The 22020-nt window shown below is 32.8% G+C and overlaps 1 protein-coding gene across 2 annotated transcripts in view; it reads right to left on the reverse strand.

The window, feature by feature from the left end:
- The window catches only part of LOC129218505 (uncharacterized), a 62710-nt gene extending 48224 nt beyond the window's left edge, over positions 1-14486 (reverse strand). For both annotated transcript variants that reach the window (XM_054852793.1, XM_054852792.1), the window contains exons 1-2: positions 14358-14486; positions 14157-14247 (exon numbers count right to left, since the gene is read on the reverse strand). In XM_054852793.1, coding sequence (XP_054708768.1) covers positions 14157-14247; positions 14358-14409 — 143 coding nt within the window. In that variant the 5' untranslated portion in view covers positions 14410-14486. The remainder of the gene's footprint in view (positions 1-14156; positions 14248-14357) is intronic.
- Between the last annotated feature and the right edge of the window lie 7534 nt (positions 14487-22020).

The raw sequence follows: 22020 nt of genomic DNA on the forward strand, positions 1-22020 counted from the left end.
CTACAGTCCTGAAACTTGGCACAAAATTCGAATGCATCTTGGGGGTCTGCAGTTCAAAGCTGGAATTCTAAATTTGAATTAGTTTTAAATTAATTTTTGAAGTTAAAATTTCACGTATTTTGCCTGATTGAGATTTAACCCTCCCCTAACATTATGTGCCGTTGGAAAGGCGTTTTTTTCTGAACAAGAAAGATGTTTGTGATTTCTCTCAATTAGAACAGGAGATAAGCGATTCTAATTGAGTCAATTTTCAAGGTTAAGCTTGATCTGCAACTACATTATACTGCAACAAAGTGATCAGTTTCAGAAATTTCATTCTGTGACGTCGTGTTCGGATAGGTCCACTCGGGATTTATGATTCGTTTACTGTGCTTTTTTTACCGACCACAATTTTCGAACGTCCTACGACATTTTTTTTTCTTTTTCTCAAACGATAGCTTTTTTGCATATTCTCTTAACTTATTTTTTAACATTTAGAGGAAACTTGTCATTTTTGTTTACGGATGTTTTATTGTTAAAATTGTGCATGTGTCATTTGATTTTCTTTCTTATTTTGCTGTACTTGCAATGCGGATATTATAATGTTTTGGTGAATTGTTCAAAATGTCAAAGAAATTTTTAAAGGTGTTTTTGAAAAGGTATGTAAACATTTTAGTTAAAGAAAACTGATCACTTTACATAAGAAGAAAGGGAAGAGTTGAGATCTTTATTTATTCAAGGGACTTCCTTTCAATTCTTAGCATGGGCATCGCTGTGCGGATACTGCTTGTTCAGTATAAAGACTAAATCATTGTCATAGTTCTTATTTTTCATAATCTATGGTATATTTTTCATTTGTCATAAAGTTATCAAACAATAGGGTAGAATAGAGAATTTATTGAATGTGCAAAAGAAAATATGAACATTTGTTTTCAGACTGGGATTTCCTAAAGCTGATTATTTCCATTTGGTAAAATATTGAAAACACTAAGTTTGATAACGCAAGCTGTAAGATAGTTGAATTTACAGTGAGTGGCAGGTTTACCATGTTGCAATTGCGAGGGCACCTACCTCAGAGTCTCAAATGGGATGAAAAAACACACATGATTAATGAGGAAGTGCCAATCAGTCCATTCTAAACAACTTTCGGGAATTCAAAAAAAAAAAAAAAAAACATGTTTCTATATTACCTTTTATGGAAAAATGTATTTATAAATTTTTAAAAATTGATTTAGTCTGATTGATGCTAAATTAATTCTTAAGAGAAATAATTCAACAGTAGGAAGACCAGCAGGGGAAGCGGTTGGGGGTACATTTGGTCAGTGGGACAATTCAATTTTCCCAAACCTAAAAAAATATAACTATTTTAAAAATATACTTCAATGGCAGGCAGCACTGTGACCCACTTCCCAGGCCTGTCAAAACCACAAAAAGTGAAGTCTTGTGAAACATTCTTCAGTTTCAGATTTTTCATGTTCATATAAAATTCTTGAAATATTCAGCTAGAGGAATCAACGATATTTAATTTTTTTACAAAAATTACGGCTCACAAAAATTAGTGTTTTTACAATATTTCAATCATGCATGTTTGAAATCCAAAAGCAGGTCCGGCTCTTGGGGTGGGGGACTTGTGCTGCCGCCTGGATTGGCAGATTTAAGGGGCAGCAAATGTCATGACGGCAAAATGTAAGGCAAAAAATGAAAAGAAAAATTAAAAACTCAAATATGCACCTTATTATTTTCTTTTACAGCTCAAATTGCAGCAATACGCGAGTGTCATTCCATGCCAACTGAAACCACAATATGGTTTTTTTTGAACTTAAAGAAATACCCTTGTGTTTGATATTAATCTGAAAGAAATTTATTCCTTCCATTCTATTCCCTTCCATTTTAAAATGTTGCTTTTTAAAACTGCAAAAACTGTTTAAAATATAGTGATATTTCATAGTTTTATTTTATACATGAAGGTTCATTGTTTCTGAGCATATGTGCAGTCATTTTCTTCATTCAACAAATATTTTTAATTAAAAAGGCTTTCAGAGATTAATTTGTCCTCTCTGTTACGAATTTTTAAATAAGTTTACTTTATGCAAAATATTAAAGAGTTTCAAACTGAAAAAATAGGTATACACAGTAAAATTTAATAGTTAAACCATATTTTGTAATAATTTTGAAAAGTTGTTACAAAATAGAAGAAACACAGCCTTAACAGAGGGGACAGAGCTGGAATGTTCTCTGTCACAGCTTGACATTAGACTTTTTATTAAAATCTCACTTGCTGACACTGCTCATAAGGGATTCTGGGAATGTATAGATGGGTAGTAACATCTTGTTGAAACCAGTTTTCTCAGTGTATGATGATCACATTAGGGTTTGTCCGCTCCTTACAAATAAATAAAAGGCTTTAAAATAGAATAAAAAATAAGTGGCCTTAAATTTCTTCTTCTCTACCTTTAAGTTATCTTTACTTAAAGTTCAGATAATTCTGAGGACAGTGGAACAAATGAAACTATTTTGCTTCAGGGGATTTGGGCAGAAATTTTCGTTCTAACAGCCTATCATCTATTTTTCAACATCAAGATTTTGATGCCACTTTGAGTCCAATGTGGGCGGGCCTGTCTGTCTTTATCTGATCAGAAAAACCTTAAATTTTGCTCCTTCTAAATTTCTTGATTTTTAAAAATTTAGCATACTGTTTTATGTATTTTAAAAAAAAGTTTTTGGAAACTAATCTCATCACTTTACAATAATGAGCTTTGGCATTTTACTCAGCAAGTACATGATGTTTGAGTCCTTTTACCCATGCATAGATTACTCGCCTATGGAGGTACAGTCGAACCTCCATATATTGAACTTCTACATATCAAAATTTTCTATATATCGAAATCCCAGCAAATTTCTATGTTCATTACATAGAAAAATTGTTTCTATATATCGATTTTTTTTCGAGACATTCGTAGATTTTTTTTCCTCTTTAGACTGTTTGTCTAATGAAAAATAAAGGTTAGGGGAGAAAACTATGTTTACTAAACGTTGCTCTGAAACTCATAAGGAATCTGGGGTTGAGGGGTATGTAGATAGGTCATTGTTTCGTTTTAGAATTCTTAAATTCCTTCAAGTTTATTTCAAATATCTTAGGTGTAACCAGTAACATTATAAAATCAGTTTCAAGTCATCCCTTTTGTCTGTTGATTATCGTTCCTAGTCGTTTTAGCTGCAATAAAAATCATTCAAGATAAGTAAATTAATTTTTTACTTTTCTCTTGATTTGTCAAAATGAAAATCCTCTAATGTTGCGGATCAAGTTGAATTCCCGAAGAATGAAGATGTATGAAGGCGCAAAAATGTAATTTCTGTTATTTTAATTATTAACTTTCATTTAATCAGATGCTCGTATAAATTAGAAATTAGGTACCATACATGAAAATCAGCCTTAATTATAATGTTTTAGGAGATTTCTAGGATAAAATAAGATCGTTAATAAATATCGAAATTTCTATATATCTAATTTTTTCCAGCAATTTGCTACTTCGATATATGGAGGGCCGACTATTTGTTTTAACCACAATTCTTATTTTATCACATTTCTCTTCAATTTGAATCGTGAAATCGGCAGCAAGTTCGGTAGTTTAGAAAAATTGTCAATTAGATTTTTTAAAAAAACTGCACTTCTTAGTTTTTGATTCCCTGTTGCTTTTTATACCATCTAACTGTAGAAAGAATGCAACAATGAATTACTTTTGCTTTGCAACGCTACTTTGAATGAATTAAAAATGTAATTTTTCTAGAATTTTCTTTACTTTTTGGTCTATGTTGAAGATTCAATTATTTTTAGGATTTTTTCTAAAGGATCCCTAATATTGGGACTGAATTTCCTCTAGTTCTATCTCACGTAAATAAAACTTGATTCGTAAACATGCCAAAATTGATCATGAGCTTCACCAAAAATTTCTCCCCCCCCCCCTCCCCCTCCAGATCAGATGCTACAAAGCACCCTTCCTCCGAAACGAGAACAAAAAACTTTAAAAATATCCTCCCTCAAAGTTTCAATGGTGCAACATTCACCAATGTGTCCCCCCCCCCACACTTGTGGACACCCCTAATAATGATGCAGGGTGTGTTCAGATGTCTAAAATCATAACAATTCTGTTATCTACTCCAAATTTAAACAACAGAAGTCATTTTTGACTTTGATATTTTGTTGTAATGCAGTACGATTCCGTAAGCTGTCCCCTCTTTTACATCTCATGTCCCCTCTGTGTTAAAGTTTATTTTTTATGTTTACATAAAATGTGGTTTGGATTTAAACATTTCCATGGATGATATTATTACTTTGTTTTTTTTTCTAAATCAAAATGTTTCAAAGTTTTTTTTAAAGAGCTCCAATTTAGACTTTTACATAAATTATAGCGCTCGTCAAATTGTGTTGACATTTTCTGTAACCCTCAGTTACATACCCATTTAATCTAATGCAAGAACTGTCAGTATTTTTTTGTCTTAGAAAGATTTGATTTTTTAAAAGCAAAATATGTGCTTGATGTCCCCTCTGTTACGCTTGAAACTCATCGTGAGAGTATGCTCGATGATTTAAAAAAAAAAAAATATTATGAAGATCCCCGGGGGCGGCACTTGTCAACATCACATGGGGCGGCAGAACTACTAGAACTGGCCCTATCTAAAAGTAATGTATGCTGGATTGGTTTAAATGCTAATTTTATTGAATTATGAAAATGTATTATATACAGGCTCAACAAGGGGCCATATCAGCCTAAGGCTCCTATAACTAGAAGCTGACCCGTCAGCCATTTTCATGCCAACGGCTACGCTCGCTTGTGTCGTCTGCTACTGAACTCTTGCCAATTTATACGTTTAAATGAAGGAAAATGGGTGGTTGTGCAGCAATCACTCCAAGAACAAAATTCGAATGTTTTTGTTCCCTACAAATGAAGATAGAAGAAAGAAATGGATAATAAACTGCCGGAGTGAAAATTGAATTCCGACGAAGCATTCGCAACTTTGCATCGTAAGTACTTTTTTTTTTGTGAATACCTTACCTATTTGGATAGAATATGTTATAGAATGTCTTCTTTTTCCTTTATTAAACAAAAAACTGGTCTACATAGTGAAACTTGAGATGTAGTAATTAAAAAAAGCATTACTTAACGAAATAACAGGTTTGCCATATATCTTGGCATAAAATGTTTGTTTTATCGCCAACCAAATGTAAATACTCGTCGTACCTATTTTTTTGCGAAGAATTCGGATATATGAAATAAATATTTATTTGTTACTCGTTTGTTATCGGGTTTAACGTGTAAATGTTTCTGCATAATACCCGAAAATAAATGGCACAGCTGTTATAGTAGTACTGTTTGTTTCATTTTCATGCTAAGAAAATTACTTAACAACTGACACATAAAGTATGAAATTATGACACACAAATTATATCAATATAAATAAGAATTGAAATTCCTTTAGATATTTGCTTGTTTGCAGTTTTGATTGAGAAAAGCAAAAATTTGTTTTAAAATTTGCTCTGTTATTGAAAGTAATTAAAATATTTTTTGTTTAATTTTAAAAACTTGCATCATGAAAAACTTAAATATTCATAATCAATATGCAAGTGAAATCGGAAATATTTTAACATAATCTTTTAAAACGGGTATATAATCAATAATATTTTATTTCTGTCTTATGTAATCTAATTTTGACTCTGATATTTATATTTAAATAAATAAATCTAGTGAATGTTTTTTAGTGGCCTTTTCTTTTTTTTTTTTTTTGTCCCCTCCCTCTTTTCAGATCCAATCGCCACCTCTGTTAATTTTGATATAATTGCTTATACAGTTCTAAATTTTCTTATTAAAGTATTTCCTTGAAGCATTCATACCTCCATGTAATTAACATATGATACTGTAAAACAAGGTTAGTCGATGGATATTTATTTTCAATATTTTAGATTCGTATGTTCATGTTTCCGAAGGATACGGCCTTTTTAACGCAACTCGGAAATTTGTTTTGAACGAAAGCGTTGAACGCGCAACAAAGGCGATAAATGCGCCAAGTAGCAGCGCAGTCTTGTTTACGTCTGACCGTGGCACGAAAATGGCGGACGATAGGTCGGCCTCTCTACTTTAGGAGCACTATGTCAGCCTAGTCGAAACTAGCTGCCCAGGCCTTGTGGGGGCCTTTATTGGCATGGGAGTAGCATAAATTTTAAAAGTTTTATGGGGTAAGGGAGCCTGGCAAATAGGTTAACAGGGGTTCCGCCTTGGCTTTTGATGACCCTGATTATGCATTATTTATTGAATATAATGATTTATTCATCAAGTTCATTAAAAACATTATTTACCAGGTTAGGTTGAAGTATCATAAACATCTAGATTTGGACACTACTTTGTGGGCATATATGGACAGTCTAAATGTGCCTCTAATAGATATCTACAAGTTGTTACACAAAATGAAAGAAATAGTGTGCTTCAAATAATTTTTAAATGACTCACAAAGACTTGCTTTCATTCTTTGCTCTTATGTAAGCTGGCAGTTAAATGCTGCAGACAACATGTCTTTAACTTAAAAGTTAAGAAAAAATGTCATTTTCGTACTTTGAAAAACCATTTCAAATAGGGAAATAAATCGTGAAGTGACGTTGGTCACCTTTCGACTGGAATTGGCGCATTGAGTGGCATGAAATTTTTTCTCTTCGGCAGTTATTTTAAAGCTTTTTGAACAAAAGCTGTAATTTTGGAGGGTGTAGAAGTTGTTTATCGTTATAAGAATGTACAGATATATTAGAATTAAGATAAAAATCTAAACCTTTAATTTATTCAAAAAAAAAAGTACCAACATGATATTTAAGATTTAATCTGACATTAACTTTTTCCACTTTTTTTTTTATCTCCAGTTTTAGATTAATAGATTAGATTAGTTAATTTTCCTTTTCAAACTACTTTAACTGTTCTTTTATTCAAGATCACATACTTGCCAACCTTCAAAGAAAAAAAAAACAGGAGATTCCCCTAGAGGTATATAGATGATTCACCAGTGACATATGTTCGCAACAGAATTATTAAATTATGCTTTTAAATAACATGAATACTAAATTTAAAATGAAATGGGGATTTTTGGCAGATGTAAGCTAATTGGTAGCAGCAAGAAAAATGCACCGCAAAAGAAAAACCAAATGATAAGGAGAATTTGATTAAAAGTATGATGCACTCCCCGTCTCTACCAAAAAAGTAGCCACAAAAATTTAATTACCAAAATCCGAAAAAAAAAAGAAAAAAAAAAAACTTTCAAAATAATTGAAATATTTTCAAGATGTAAAAGGATTGAAATCTGCTGCAATTTTCGACAAAGCAGGTGCTTCGTTGAACATGCAATGAGGAAAGCTTTCAAAAAATAAATTTTTACTAAATGAGTTATTAATTGAAAAAATTCTTGTTCCCCGACATTGGTAGATGACTAGAAAGGGGTGCCATCTATTGAGACAAAAGTGAAACTTTTTGATGATTTACTGAAAAACTGCAAAAAAGGGAGAAAATCTTAAAAAACAGGAAATCGGGAGATGGAAGCAAAAAACGGGTGTATCCCGTTAAAAACGGTAGAGTTGGTAAGTATGAGATCAAGTACATCATGCGAAGAAAATTCTAGATCTTAGAAAGTCCACAGGTGTTTATTCCACTATTTTTTTCTGTATAAATAAATTAAGGGGACGGAGAAAAAATTATCTTGGAGCATATTTGAAATTTAAATATGATATGATTAGATTTAGGATTGCTTTTTCATTATTGACGATAAACTGATAAACTTCCCCCTTTTTTAAAAAAAACACTTCTGAGTTCTTTGCTGGAATAAACAATCCAGTTTAAGGAAATGTCTCCATCCATTTAAGGCTGAAGAGCCTAGTTCTAAATTAAATATATGTTTCTTTCATAATTTCATTAAATCTTTCAATAAAAAAATATTATAAACTGTAATACATATGTATGTATCAGTTTTACCGATTATTTTATATTTAGAATTTTAAAAAAATCCCATTCACTTTTTGCATTTTTTTGTAATATACCCAGTTTTTGGGTATTTACCCAGGCCTTGGGTAAATAACCAAAAATATTTACCTACCCACTGGGTATTTACCCGATCCACATCACTACACCTTTGGCAAAACCCATATAATTTAGCGTTTAAAAATTCATCATGTGCTGAGTGTAATAAGACTACAGTAAAAAAAAGCAAAATCTTATTGTTCTTGTTTCAAAGCAGAAGCAAAAATCACAATCACGACCGCAAATTCGTTACAAAAATCGTAATTTGGAAAACTGTGATTTACAAAATTCACGAACCTAAAAACAGAAAAAACTCTTGCTCGATTTAGTAAAATATACATTTCTGATGATCCTAAACTCGTTCAAGTACTTGATTTTTGCTTTAAAAAAAGTTATTCTTAAGCAACGCATCTCTAAACTGGTGTCGCGTTTTCAAAATGTTGTTGTGTTGAAGAACGTTTATTTTCACAAGTCGGAACAAAAATGCTCCTTCCAAAATGAATAAAAAGCAGTACGATTGCATAAATTTCTTTTGTAATACATGTGAACAAACAAAAAGGCGCCCTTACATCAAAAGGAGTCTAGACATTTTCAAAGGAATACACCGTGGAGAGCTTTTTTTGTTTTGATCATTGTGTTTTCTTTTCTTTCTTTTTTCGAAAAGAAAACCTGCACATTGAGGGGGAAGCTAAACCTCTCTTAAGGCTTTCTAAGTAAAGCAGAAAATGTGATCCTTTTTCTTTTTTAGAGGGAACACAAATGAAGATGATCACAAAATTTTAAGTGAAGGGGGGGGGGGGGGGAATTCGGGATTATAGAACGATTTCACTTTTCAAAAAAAAAAAGGGGGGGCTATAATCGATAGGGGGTTACTTGCGGGATTTTACGGTATATCCAATATTTATTTTGAAAATACTGTATTTTTCAACTAAGGTATTTTCAATAAAAAAATTATATTAATCATAATTATTGTCCTTTATTATTAAAAATAACCAAAAGGTAATGTACTATATTTTTATGATGCATTAATACATCATGAATATAATATTTCTTCATTTTATTTTATATTCATAAAATTATTAATAATGTAACAATTTTAATTAAATGCATATTTTATATTTCATCAAAAAACTAGCTAACAGAAGAAAAATGAGTAAAACAGATATTAAATTAACTCCATTAAAATTGATAAAAATGTTAACTGAAATATTAGATATAAATAATGAAAGAAACCTTAATTTTAAGTCTAAATATTGCAATAAGAATATAAGAAAAGAAAGGGTGATTTGAGGATGCATTTACTACTTAGAAAACTTGAATTTGTGTTGATAGAAAATATCAGATAGATACCAAAATATCAGATATATATCAAAATATTGGATATGTTTATATGTTTGAAAATATGATATTTTCAAACAATGGCTAAGAATAGTATACAATGTATGCAGGTCCTCCTACACTGATTTCTTGACACCGCTCTTTTGGTGCCAACAGAAAAAGTCCCCCAAGGGGGAAATATATGACATTAGATCTAAATTTTTAAATTTTTACGGTAACCGCGGATTAAGCAAAAACTGTGTATAACCCGAGCAGGTAAAAACTATACTGTGAATGAATAACAGCCATAGAAAGATAAAAATATAAAGTAGCTGCCCATATTGCTCAAAACTATCTGCAGGAATGAAAATCAACACACATTGGGTAGGTAACATTTTTGGTAAGAAAATGCTTTTTGCTTTCAATCATGAATTCGTGAAAGCAATAGTGAACATTTTTCATTAATTTATCTTTAAATTGTGAAGATAATCAGTGTTTAATGTGGATATTATCAACAATTTTCAGCCAATGCACATATTAAAGCTCAAAACTCGCAGTCGCCAGTCGCCAAATGCGATCAATTTTCAAATTTTGGCGACCATTATTTTCACTTCAGTCGCCAATGTGGCTACCATTCGCCAATGCAACCTTCCCTGACCTATAGTCTTGACATATGACCTTTCCCCAAATTCTTTTGTCCTAAAAGTTCGTCTATCGGATCGCCGGGGATGAAGGAGGGAAGGGGGAGTATTGTCCATTTGTGGCTAATTGTGCTACGTGTTCTTGTTCTGAATAGAAAACAAAAACCGCAATCACAACGGCAAATTCGTTACAAAACTTCTATTTCGAAAACTCGGCTTTCTTTACACGCGATCGTAAAAATAGACAAATTTCATACACCAATTAGGTAAATTATGCTTTTTTGATCTTAAATTCATTTTTCAACTTTGTTTCTCCTTAACAAATGGCTATTTCTTCGTTTTGCGGTATTTTTAAACTACGCGTTTTCAAAATGGCGTCGTGTTGTTATTGTTCATTTTTACCAGTTAAGACAAAAATGTCCTTTCCAAAATAAAAAGAATTGAAAAGAATTAATCTTGTACATTTGGTTAACATATGAATAAACAAAAATAGCGCCTTTGAGTCAAAATGTACCGAGACAAGGTAAAAACAATATCGCTAAAAAAAAAAGTTGTTTTTTTTTTTTACAAGATTTTTGATTTTTTGTTTTAATCATATTGTTTGTTTTTCCTTTTTAAAATATAAAACCTACTGGAGGAGAGGACATATCCGTTTATTTACTTTATTTCTCCTTGAAAAAGTTATTTTTTAGTTTCATGATAAAATTTCAAAATGGCGCCGCGTTGTAGATTGTCCATTTTCTCCAGTTAAAAGAGGAAAATGTGTGTTCCAAAATAAAGAGAAGTACAATCGTATTTATAAAACACATAAATAATTTTTAAAAAAATGGCACCCTTACGTCTAGAGAAGGTGGAAAGAATACAGCTGAAACCCTTTTTTTCTTCTGCTGGATCTTTTATTTCATTTTTTTTTTTTTTTCGTTTTGTTTTATATTGTTTACCTTTTTTTTATTTATTCCTTTTTTGACACTCAGGCTTCGATTTTTATGAAATTCTGCATGCATTTGTAAAAACAAAAAAATATTTTTGTAGAATCACAAATGGTTTAGGTTTTATATTCTGTTCAAGTTTTTGGGATTTTGTTGTTTTCTTTATCAAGGAACTAACCCATGTTTTGGTTGAAAGCTGTGATGTTTCTAGAAGTTTTGAAAGCTGAAAAAAATTAATAATAATAATCTTTTTTATTTATTTATTTTTTTATCGTGATGTATTTTGCTTCGAGATAAATTAATGCAGATTATAGTTTGCAAAAGATGTGTTATCTAGGCAGGGGTGCCCGTTCCCCCCCCCCCAAGTTCAATTCCCCCCCCTCAAATCTTTTCCTTTTTTATTTTTAGCTCGCTTTTTATTTTATTTATTTTTTTTTAATATTTTTTATTTACTTATTTATTTTTAATTATTATTTTATAAGAAACGCTCTTTGCTACACCAATGACATATACACACATACTAAATAAATAAACAGAATAAAATAAATTTTAAAAAAAATTAATTTGAATTCTTAAATTTTGAATTCAAATTATGTTTTTCGCAATCACGAGTTGCGACAGGACCCTACTCATTGGTTACTACTCTACTCGCTTGTTTCTAGACACGGCTCTTGTTCCTCCAAGTTTACCCTCCTGTTGAACGGAGACGTATTAGTTGTGTATGTGTAGGCTTTTGTGTGTGCGTAGACCTGTCTGTATGCACGTTGGCGTGTGTGTATGTGTGTGAGTTCGTATGTGTATGAGCGTGCGTGTGTCTAGGACATGGACGCCACCAGGTGACGGTGGTGGTTGAGAAAGGCACAGAACATCAAAGACGGTTAAATGAGAACAATAAGCAATCGTGATTGCTCAAAAATTTTAATTAAAATACAGTTTGGCTATCATTTTTTGAGATTTGACTGCCATTTTGTGAGAATCTGGTAGCCATTGGCTACCAATTCAAAATTTGAGTTTTGAGGTATAGCACATATGTACAGCAAATGTATCTGCACAGCATCAAATTTATCTGCGCACGGCATGGTCTAATATTATCTAGCTATGACAATAGCCAAAAAATATTTAGCAACACTCTCAAATGCTAGGGAAGGGGGGGGGGGTGATAAATGTAACACCACTGAATTAAAAGCTAAAAAACTATTGTTTGAAGTAGTTTTAACCAGTAGTAGTTTTTTTGAGTACTATGGCAGACATCTAATTTGAAAAACGCGGTTTTGCACAATCGTTAGTTTAGCATGTGCCGACAATATAACATCCCCAGTAAGTATTTCAAGTATCATTTATAATAATGGGGAATGGTATTTAGATATTGATACATCAGGGGAGCCTATCTCTAGGAGTGCCTTTGTCAACATTATATAAAAGCCCTTCTGAATAATATTCTCCCCAGAAAAAAGAAAAAAAACAAAGAATTTCAAAAAAGGGAAAAAATATCACAAAAGAAAAAAAAAAGAAAAAAGAGTTTCAATATAATTAATCTAAGTTTTTTGTAATTAATTATTAATTTTATAAAACTTGTAACATGTGCGACTATTTCAGTTGCCACATGCACACGTTACCAAGTTTCATACAAATTAATAATTCATTATAAACAAACTGAGAATAGTTATAGGTACTGTACATATAAATGTTTTATAACAGGATGTAAAATAACTGATACATATATAAACCAATGCTTGATTTTTTGAAATTGGGTCAAAGAACTTACAAAAGAAAAAGTTCTGTACCAATGTCGCATACTTTACCGTGGAATCGCCCTGTTCCCCCCCCCCCCCCCCCCACACACACACAAAAAAAAAAGGAAGTGAAAAATCCTGGAACATACCCTAACATCATAAAATTCCATCTAGTTAGAAGGGATTCTTCATAAAATTCGGATTAACCAAAACTGGTATTTCGTACACAAATCAGAAATCAAATAAAAATTAAGTTTACTTTTGGTTTTCATTTTGAAATTTTTTCTTTCATGTAAACCAAATGTATATTAACTATTGATTTAACAATAGGATCAACAATCATACAGCATCTGTCAATTGTAGAGATTCTTGTTTTCAGGCATCTTGTCCCGTTATTCCTGCACATACTGAAATATTCAATTTTTTTAAATGACAGAACGGTACACTCAGCACTTCAACCAAAAGTCACTCAGAGGAGATGTTTAAGCATTTTTATACCAATAAATTAAATCACGGACAATTATTTAATATAATCTATGTTTTTCCCCGCCTAATACAACAGTAGAAATTACATTTTTGCTTATGTAGACCAGCGAAAAAGGAAAATTGAAAATCTCAATTCTTACAACTATGTTGATTTTATAAGTAAATTGAACTAAATTCTGCTATAAATTTCAATATATACAGCAAATTTCCTTAAAATTGTCTTAAAAAATTAAAACAATTATTTTCAAGTTATTCATGTGTTTCTTTCGGTCATTAAATTATTTAAAAAAGCCACTTTTGTTTAAATTCTCACTTGCAGATGAATAAAATTGGTTACTGTTGTTACCTAAGGTATGGTCCATCTTCATATAACGAAAATGGTTGAAGTTTGCCCTAAAATTGACAGCATATGCTATGTATATTTTGGAGAATAAAAGCAAAATTAATGTTATTTTAACATTTTATCTGCAGGATACTTACATTGAACGATGAACACTAAACATAATTACGATTAATTAGAAATTTTAAGACAGTTGATTTACATGCTAACTTAAAATTCGACATTTAATCTTCAAAATTGAAACTTCCCAAAAACTATGAAATTTCTCAGCTGCGCCATTTAACAAACGAAATTAAGTCATTCATAACTAACGAAAATGCAAAAAATGCAGTTACATTTCATTAAGTGCCGCATAGAGTCTTCGACATATTGTTAGTCCCCACAAGTCAATGTCAACAACACGATTTAAATACCCCATCAGATGTTAATTACCGATTTCAAAAGGAAGAATATGGTAAAGTTTGACAGTGTACGAGTCGAATCAAATATTAGAAAGTTTTAGTACTGAAGCCTATTTACTTTGCCGAAACCAAATTTCGCAAGATATGTGTACAGTACATAAAGCACAACATAAACAACGGACAAACTAAATTGCAAACACAGCACGAAAACAATTCCAGTTGTCAAAAACTGGGTGATAATGATCCATTTACAAAAAATAAAAGAGCATTAATTTCACTTACCGACAAGCCAAACTCATTTTCATTTTCTTCGCGCAAAGCGTACGAATTTTCTTTGCCGATATGCTGCTCAGATCGACAGTTCTCATAATGCCTGAAAGGGGATAAATCAAAATATTAATGAACAAAAAAAGCCAAACATATTAATATTAACAACATTCGATCGAAATGAAATGAAAATCAATGTAATATGAAGATACGTACTTCTGATTGCACCACGAAGTTCAGCATACGGAATATCTTTAGCCTTCGCCATCTTTCCAACGCGCAGTTATTTTAACATGCACGTGCAGAGCTAGCAAGAGACGCAGCCTACTCGCTGCGAGATTTAACGGAAACTGCTTTTACGAAAAGGAATAAAGGAAGCTGCGTAATGGAGTAAATGAAAAAGCGGAGGACTACGCTCACTGAGCCGAGTAATGTCCGTTACAGGGTAGCAGGTGACGTCATCCTGGTGGACAAACAAACTCCAACTGCTGCTGACAACTAAACATGCCGGTTCGTTCGCCTGTCAAAGCATCTCTTTCGCTTCCATGTGTTTCGATCGTAATCCTGCGTATGATCTAATTTTTGTCGAATTAGGCACTGTTCTTCTAATTTCTTGGCATTGAAGAGCATTTGTTTTAATACTACATAAGTTGGAGTGACAAATACAAGCAATATTTCGATATAATTTTTAGATTCTTTTTCCTATTCCTATTCCTATTCAGAGTCACAACTGACTTCAACTGTATTTATGTCGAGGACTGCATACTAAGTGCCTTGCCTCCATTATTTTATATATCGATAGATGGCAGCACGATCACCGGATCGAACAGTTAATGAGAATTTAGAACTAGTCCAAGAGCTAATGGCTACCTGGTGCTAGCACCCCCAGAGGTATCGTTTCACTTGGAGGACATTGAGACCACGAGCATATTTAACGTCTCCAAGTCCCCTTTAATGACGACGGTGGGTCTTCGACCAGCGAGGATCGAACCCGAGACCCTCCGGCCCCGAGTCCAATGCCTTACCGATCAGGCTACCACGGCCCCTAGATTCTTTTTCAGAGTGAGATTAAGTTTTTGTTTACTTCACTCACCCAACCACGATGTTTACGTTCTGTTGCTATTATTGTTGTTATCGTTTGCCTTGTATAAAAAATTATTTGCATTCTCGACGAGTCAGTCACAACTTCGTTTGCCTGCAGTGTGGGTGTTATTTCTGCTGTTCCCCCCCCCCCCCCATCCTTTCATTATATTACTTTTTTGCCATTGCGATAATTTTTTTCATTACATTTCGTGTTACGTTAAACCATCATGTGCAATGTTTAGATTCTAAAATTTTGTTTATAATCACTGAACCTCCTTGCTCCACGTTGTGTTGCTATTAAAACAGTTTTCACAAATCTTATGAACTCTCCCTCCCCCTCCCTGTTTTTGAGAATTGCTTGTTTGCCATTTGTTTCCTTTTATGCTATTTCTGTTGCTTTGCAGTGTAGGAGTTATTTTCCGCTGCTATTAAGTTTTTTATAGTGTGTCTTAAGCAATAAATTTTGACCAGGACTGCGGAGCCGGAGTGGGACTGATTTTGGGGTTAAGGAGTCAGAGTAAAAGGTTCTAAAATTGCCAGATTCTTTCATTTCCCCACCGACTACAGGCCATGTTGTCAAAAAATTCCCCTTGGGTTTATGCTGAAATGTTCTTTATTAAATTATTGTTATTGTTCTTGAACGTTTGTATGGCAATGCCCCAAAAGAGGCAAAGGATATGTACTTAATGCTCTATTGAAAAAGAACGTAATTCCAGAACAATCTCGGAAATGTATCGCCCCTGTAGGGTTTCAAAAATGCGACTTTTAATATAAAACTTTAAGCAATCGTTTATAGCTTTGGTTCTGTTCAATGTTCAAGCATTTAATACTTTCAGTGTAACTCCTCTACTGATTTTTGAAAGTTACTCAGATATGATAGTTTTTTATTGTGTTGATCAGATAAGTTTTCCTGTTTAATTAAATTGATGTGAATCTTTTTTTGTGTTCTGTTTTTATTTTTTTTCATTACGATGACGATTTTTTTCGTACTCGATTGCAAACACTACAGTGAGTTTAATGAGGCTTTTATGATTCTCTACGGATAAGAAGCGTCAAAAAAGTTGGATCAGAAATACGAGGAAAATTTTCACTAGCTGGAGTATTTATTCAGAGACAGAGTTAGCCTTTAAAATTCTGCCCTGCGAATGATCTTGTTGGTACGAAAATTTGGAAGAACTACTTGCACTTCATAAGGATGGAATGAATTTGACAACAGAAATGTGGACTCTTCTGCCACCGAGGACAGAACAACATAGTAGTGTATTTTAAATATAGAGTTTCTCACTAAATTAACCATACGATTACTCTAATGTATTTTTACCACATGGACAGAAATAAAGTCAACGCTAACAGTTCATGGTGCATGTTGAAATTTTAAGTTTATTTTGCTTTGTCTGTGACAACTTTTTAAACTGGTTTGAAACTTAATTTGATCTAAAATGTGAATTCCATTAATAAATGTGCCACTTACTTTTATTTTGATCCCATGTGCTGACATGTAAGTCAGAGATAACTGTATTTAGTTGTAATGATGAATGGAAAATTATGATTTAGTGAAAACTTGATTTTACGCTTTCTGTAAGACCAGTGATAAAAAACGTTCCAAGCGGAAAAACTTAAAATCAGGGTTGTGTTCAAAATCTAAGCATATTGTTTAAAAATCGACTCTCTTATCCAATGAAGTAGAGGAGAATGTGTAACCTTTACTTGTTTCTAGATACAATTTCATTTATAGCATAATCCGTTAACATTTTTTTACAAATTTACTTCTTGATTGGCATTTACAAATGCAAATAGTTTTAGGAGTTTTTACACTTAAAATCGCTTAATCAGCTGTGAGGATACCCTCGATTATATCTTCTTCCTCAGAGCCGTATACAAGGGAGGGGGTCTTAGGGTCTCCCCCCCCCCCCCCGAAAAGTTCGGTTTGACGTTTAATTGTTCGTTTAAGCATTGGTTTCCTAGAAGCGAACACGCTTAGCGTCGGCGTCGTTCCTCGCCGAGGCGAAAACTTGATTCTTCTGCTCATGCGCGCCCAAGCCAATTCGGCGTTCTGAGTGGTCACGTCGGAATCCACTTGACTTTGATTTCAGCGTTACGTCGATGAGCGACGTCGAAGATCGGCGATTCGCTTCTAGGAAACCAAGGCTTTATATTTAAAAATTTCCAAAAAACATTGTTCCAAAACTCCAATGTCTTTTACTTGTATATTAATTGCATAAAACGCTTTCATAACAGATAACCCGATGACGTGAACATTAGCACAAATAGCACAAAACTCCGCATGAAAGTTTTTAAACCCTCCACGGAATTAATTTCTGGTTACGGCCCTGTTCTTCGTCTTTATTATTACCATCAAAGGCGCACAGTGAATCTGATCTTGAAGGAATTCTTGATGTAATGAGACGATACATGTGTCACCAACTGCTGAAAAATGTTCAAGAAGGGTACCAGCAGCTCTAGTCCTCAACTCATGAAGGAGTATTTGATGGTCAGAGGAAATTTTTCTCACAGACAAAGAAAAATTAGACAGTACAAAAAAGAATGCCAGAATGGCTTCAAACTATATAACATTTATCATTAAAAAAAATTCTGTGAGTCTTGTAGTTGAAAAATTATTTTGATCTGTTTGTAGAAAAGCAATTATGTGGAATTTCTGAAAAAGGGTAAAATCCGTAATATTTTAACATACCAGCATAGCCTTTTTCAGAGACCATCAGAAACTCCCATTGGAAATGGGATAACATATGAAACGGACAACATAAAATCGGGGTTCCACTATGCAATTTAACTCCCCATTATGGGAGAAAAACTTTTTGATGCTTTATCTTTCAATAATCATCGAAATCAATTTAATAATTTTGAATGGAAGGCCGAAAAAATAACACAATCAAATAAAAGCATTTATTTCCAATAAAATTTCTATTGCTTCTTTTTACATACATACATATTTATACTTACACACAATGCTGTAGTAGTATACTTGTTCTTTTACTGTAATAAATGCAAATGAAATGTCAATTGGCTTCAAACCACCTTTGCTTTTGATGAGTCCCCTCAAACATTTTTTCTTAATTGCAGCGCTGCTGACACGTATATGGTATAAGTGAAAATCACCTCTCATATGAAAAATGTATGATTATGTCGATGAATCTGATGGGTTTTGTAAGTCACTCCAGCTGTGATAACCTAGAAATTATCAATACAGTTATTGGGGTAGATACATAGAATGAGCTGGCACAGAAACCACCTTCCTACTAGCAAAATTTCTTGCATCAACCTTAACAGATCTTGATATATACTGACGGCATCAATATTGACGTGTCTCATACTGCATTAAGGTTGCATAAAGATTAAAAAGCAATATTACAATAACAACACGTATGCAACATTGCATCCATCTTAAAATATCAATATTGATATTACCTTACAATATCAGCATTGCATACATCTTGACGCCGTCAAGATCGTATTGATTTCATGTTGTCGCCGTCAAGGTAATTAGTACACAATAGAACAGGTGGACCGTCGTTGATACTTGCGCATGCGCACAGTTCTTTATACCCAGCGTCCCTTGCATTGCTGGGATGTTATCTTCCTCCGTCGACCTTCGATACAGTCGATTCAGGACCTTCACGCTGCTCGTGGCGTTGCATTCTTAAGGCTTCTCTAAGTTGGTTGCTTAGTTATTAGTGTGGAATAATATTGTTTTAGGAATAACTTATGAATGACTGATAACTGCATTTGTTTATTAATATAGTACTAGACAAGCCATATCGCAGACGATGTGTGATCACTGATAGAAATGGCAGAGACCGTCCCTAGACTTTGAAACAAAGGACATGCAGCCCAGAATTTAGTATTATCACTTTAATCTCACGAGTAAGATTAATTTTATTCTATAAATATTTATGTTATTCTTTAAGATAAATTCATATGTTTTGTCCAGGGGATACTTATATTTTCAATGCTGACATCCATTCGGAAATGTACTTTATTGTATCTATTTATTTATTGCTATCTTTACTCTTAAATGTGCTATAAAAACTTCCGCAATTATTCCTAGCTAAGCATTTTACGTCTTTATAATACAAATAGAAGCATGAATTTAAAAAAATAATTCAAGTATTACGCAAAAACGAAGAAATTTTGATTTTTTAAATTAAATTGCGAGTACTATTAATATTTCTATATGAATTTCCGATCAGATGTCAGCTTTGAGAAAATATTCTTAGGCTAGAAAACTAATCAGTTTTGAACAATAACAGAAATAATTAAAGAATGAAATTTAATCCTCGAGTTTGAAGGGAAAATAATACAAATAAATAAATAGATAAAACACCTTGCAAACGTACTGTCATGTCAATGCATCCTGACATTTTCCTATCATATCAATACGTATGGAAGATTACAAAAGCAAGATCATCATGCGTAGACCTTGATTTCATTCGGTCATGACAACATCTTGATAGTATCATGTCATATCAATACGTATGCAAGATTGCAAAAGCAGCCTACCGTGATATTTTCCTGCTATCATGCTGCATACACCTTGTCAGTCAATATTGTGGCAGCCTGCTGACAGCATAAATGGAGTAACATAACAATATTGAGGCAGCATTAATGCAAGATGAATTTTCTTGCAAGTCAATCTTTATGCAATACGGAGGCAAGATATTTTGCTTACTGGGCTCTTCTCCTTGGAACAGAATATCTTACTTTTATAACCCTAACGGGTTTGATGCCAGTCTGGCAATTAAAAGAGACAATTTAGCAGAATAAATTAACATCTGCTACCTGGCCTCTGCTCCCTCCCCATAGCCATAAGCCAACCAATGCGCAACATGCTTAAAAAATCATGGCAACAGGTGTCTTTCTATTATATATATATATATATATATATATATATATATATATATATATATATATATATATATATATATATATATATATATATATATATATATATATATATATATATATGTATTTTTATCTATAAACTTGCTTCTTTATGAACCCCCCTCCCCCGAAACTAAATTCTAACTACGACCTTGAAATAATCTACTCCACCTTGATAAGTCTGGACTAGGCCCAGATCTATAAATTTTGCTCCCCCCCCACTTTTAATCGCTACTGAATAAGAATTCTCTTTAGTTGTAACATCATTGGTTTGTGAAATCCTTATGTTTTTTTTTTTATGATACAAGGAGGAAAAAGTGTTTGTTTTTTAATTCGATCGATTCTTGGTTTATATAAGTAAAAGAAATATATGGAATTCTACGCACTCCAAGTGTAGCTTTTTTTCTTTTTTTTTAGTGCTATGTGGGAAAACTACGTGTAAAAAATGGATATTTTCCATTTTTGAAGTTTCTTTCTCATTTCGGGGAGGGTTCTGACTCTCTAGATCCACCTTTGGCTACGCCATTGCTTCAGGTGAATATGTTGAATTATAATCTATGCAATACGTATTTTGTGATTTTTAACTATCCTTCCTGGTAATTTGGCAGCTTCATGTTATCATTCATAAAAATATGGTGAGCACATTTACATTTATTTACTTGTTCGTAATATTTATATATTGTAATACTGTAGACAATAACTTTTTTTTAACCTTTTAGTTCCATAAAGTAACAACTTAACCAAAAAAAAACATTGATTCTCCCTTTCCTCCCACCATTTTCTTCAACTACTTGGGTATTGCATTAAAAAAAAAAAAGGCTTTGCATAATGTATTTGTTTAAGACATTAAATTCAACACATTTTTAACAATTCCATACTTAAGAATCACTTATTTTGCAGGAAAAAAAATTAATTTCAGTTTTTAAAGTGGAATCTCCTCTATATTACTATGATTCAATTTTGAAATATAATCAGTACCCCGTTATGTTTTGACAGGCATAAAAGTTTGATTGATTATTCATCAGTTAAAGATAAGAGATATATTTAGAGCGAACTTAACTTCAATATTAGAATAATATTCTATTTTCCCGAAACGCATTAGCATTTCAGATGAGCTACTAAACTCGAAAGAACTTCGAGTTATGAAGTAAAACATACACTGTATTCCAAAATTAAGTATTTACACATTGTTTTTCATAGAATTTAATTTAACCGTATTTTTTCCATACTATATTTGTCTACAAAACGTCACTACAGGTGTTAACTAGATTTTCCCGAACGCCACTGCATAAAGCGCCTAAAAGACATTTGCACAACGGCGCCAATCAGGCTTAGCGCGGCCCTGCCCCCGCTTTGTTAAAACAAAGCATTTAAGAGATCAAAAACAAGTTTTCTACACTAACTACAAAAAAGACCAAAAGAAACTCGCTCAAAAAGAAATTACTTATTGCTTTAGCAAACTGGAATTAATATACCACGATAAATAAGTTTACTTTAATTCAAATAAAGACTCAAAAAACAAGCGATTTGAATTTTTTGGGGAGGGGGCAAAGGGCGATATCTAATGCAAGTTTTCATTGGAAAACAACAAACCCCACACTCTTTTATGAAAAAACATCAATTTTTCAAAAACAGGCATTGAAAAATTAATGTTTTTACAGGGTGTAAGTGGGTGTGATTTTTGATGTTTTCGATAAAATTTGCATTTCTTGCTCCCCTCTGGAAAACTCGAAATGACAGGCTTGCGGGGGGGGGGGGCAGTTGACCCCTAAATGACAGATGTCTAAAAACTTCGATGACTGAAAGCTTACTAAGCAAAATAGCAGATGTACTCCACAATTGAGGCAGTGAGAAGCAAAGGGATTTAAGTAGAAATTTTCAAGTTTTGAGTAAAACG

This window comes from Uloborus diversus, chromosome 3 (assembly GCF_026930045.1).
Source record: "Uloborus diversus isolate 005 chromosome 3, Udiv.v.3.1, whole genome shotgun sequence".
Taxonomy (NCBI): Eukaryota; Metazoa; Arthropoda; class Arachnida; order Araneae; family Uloboridae; genus Uloborus; species Uloborus diversus.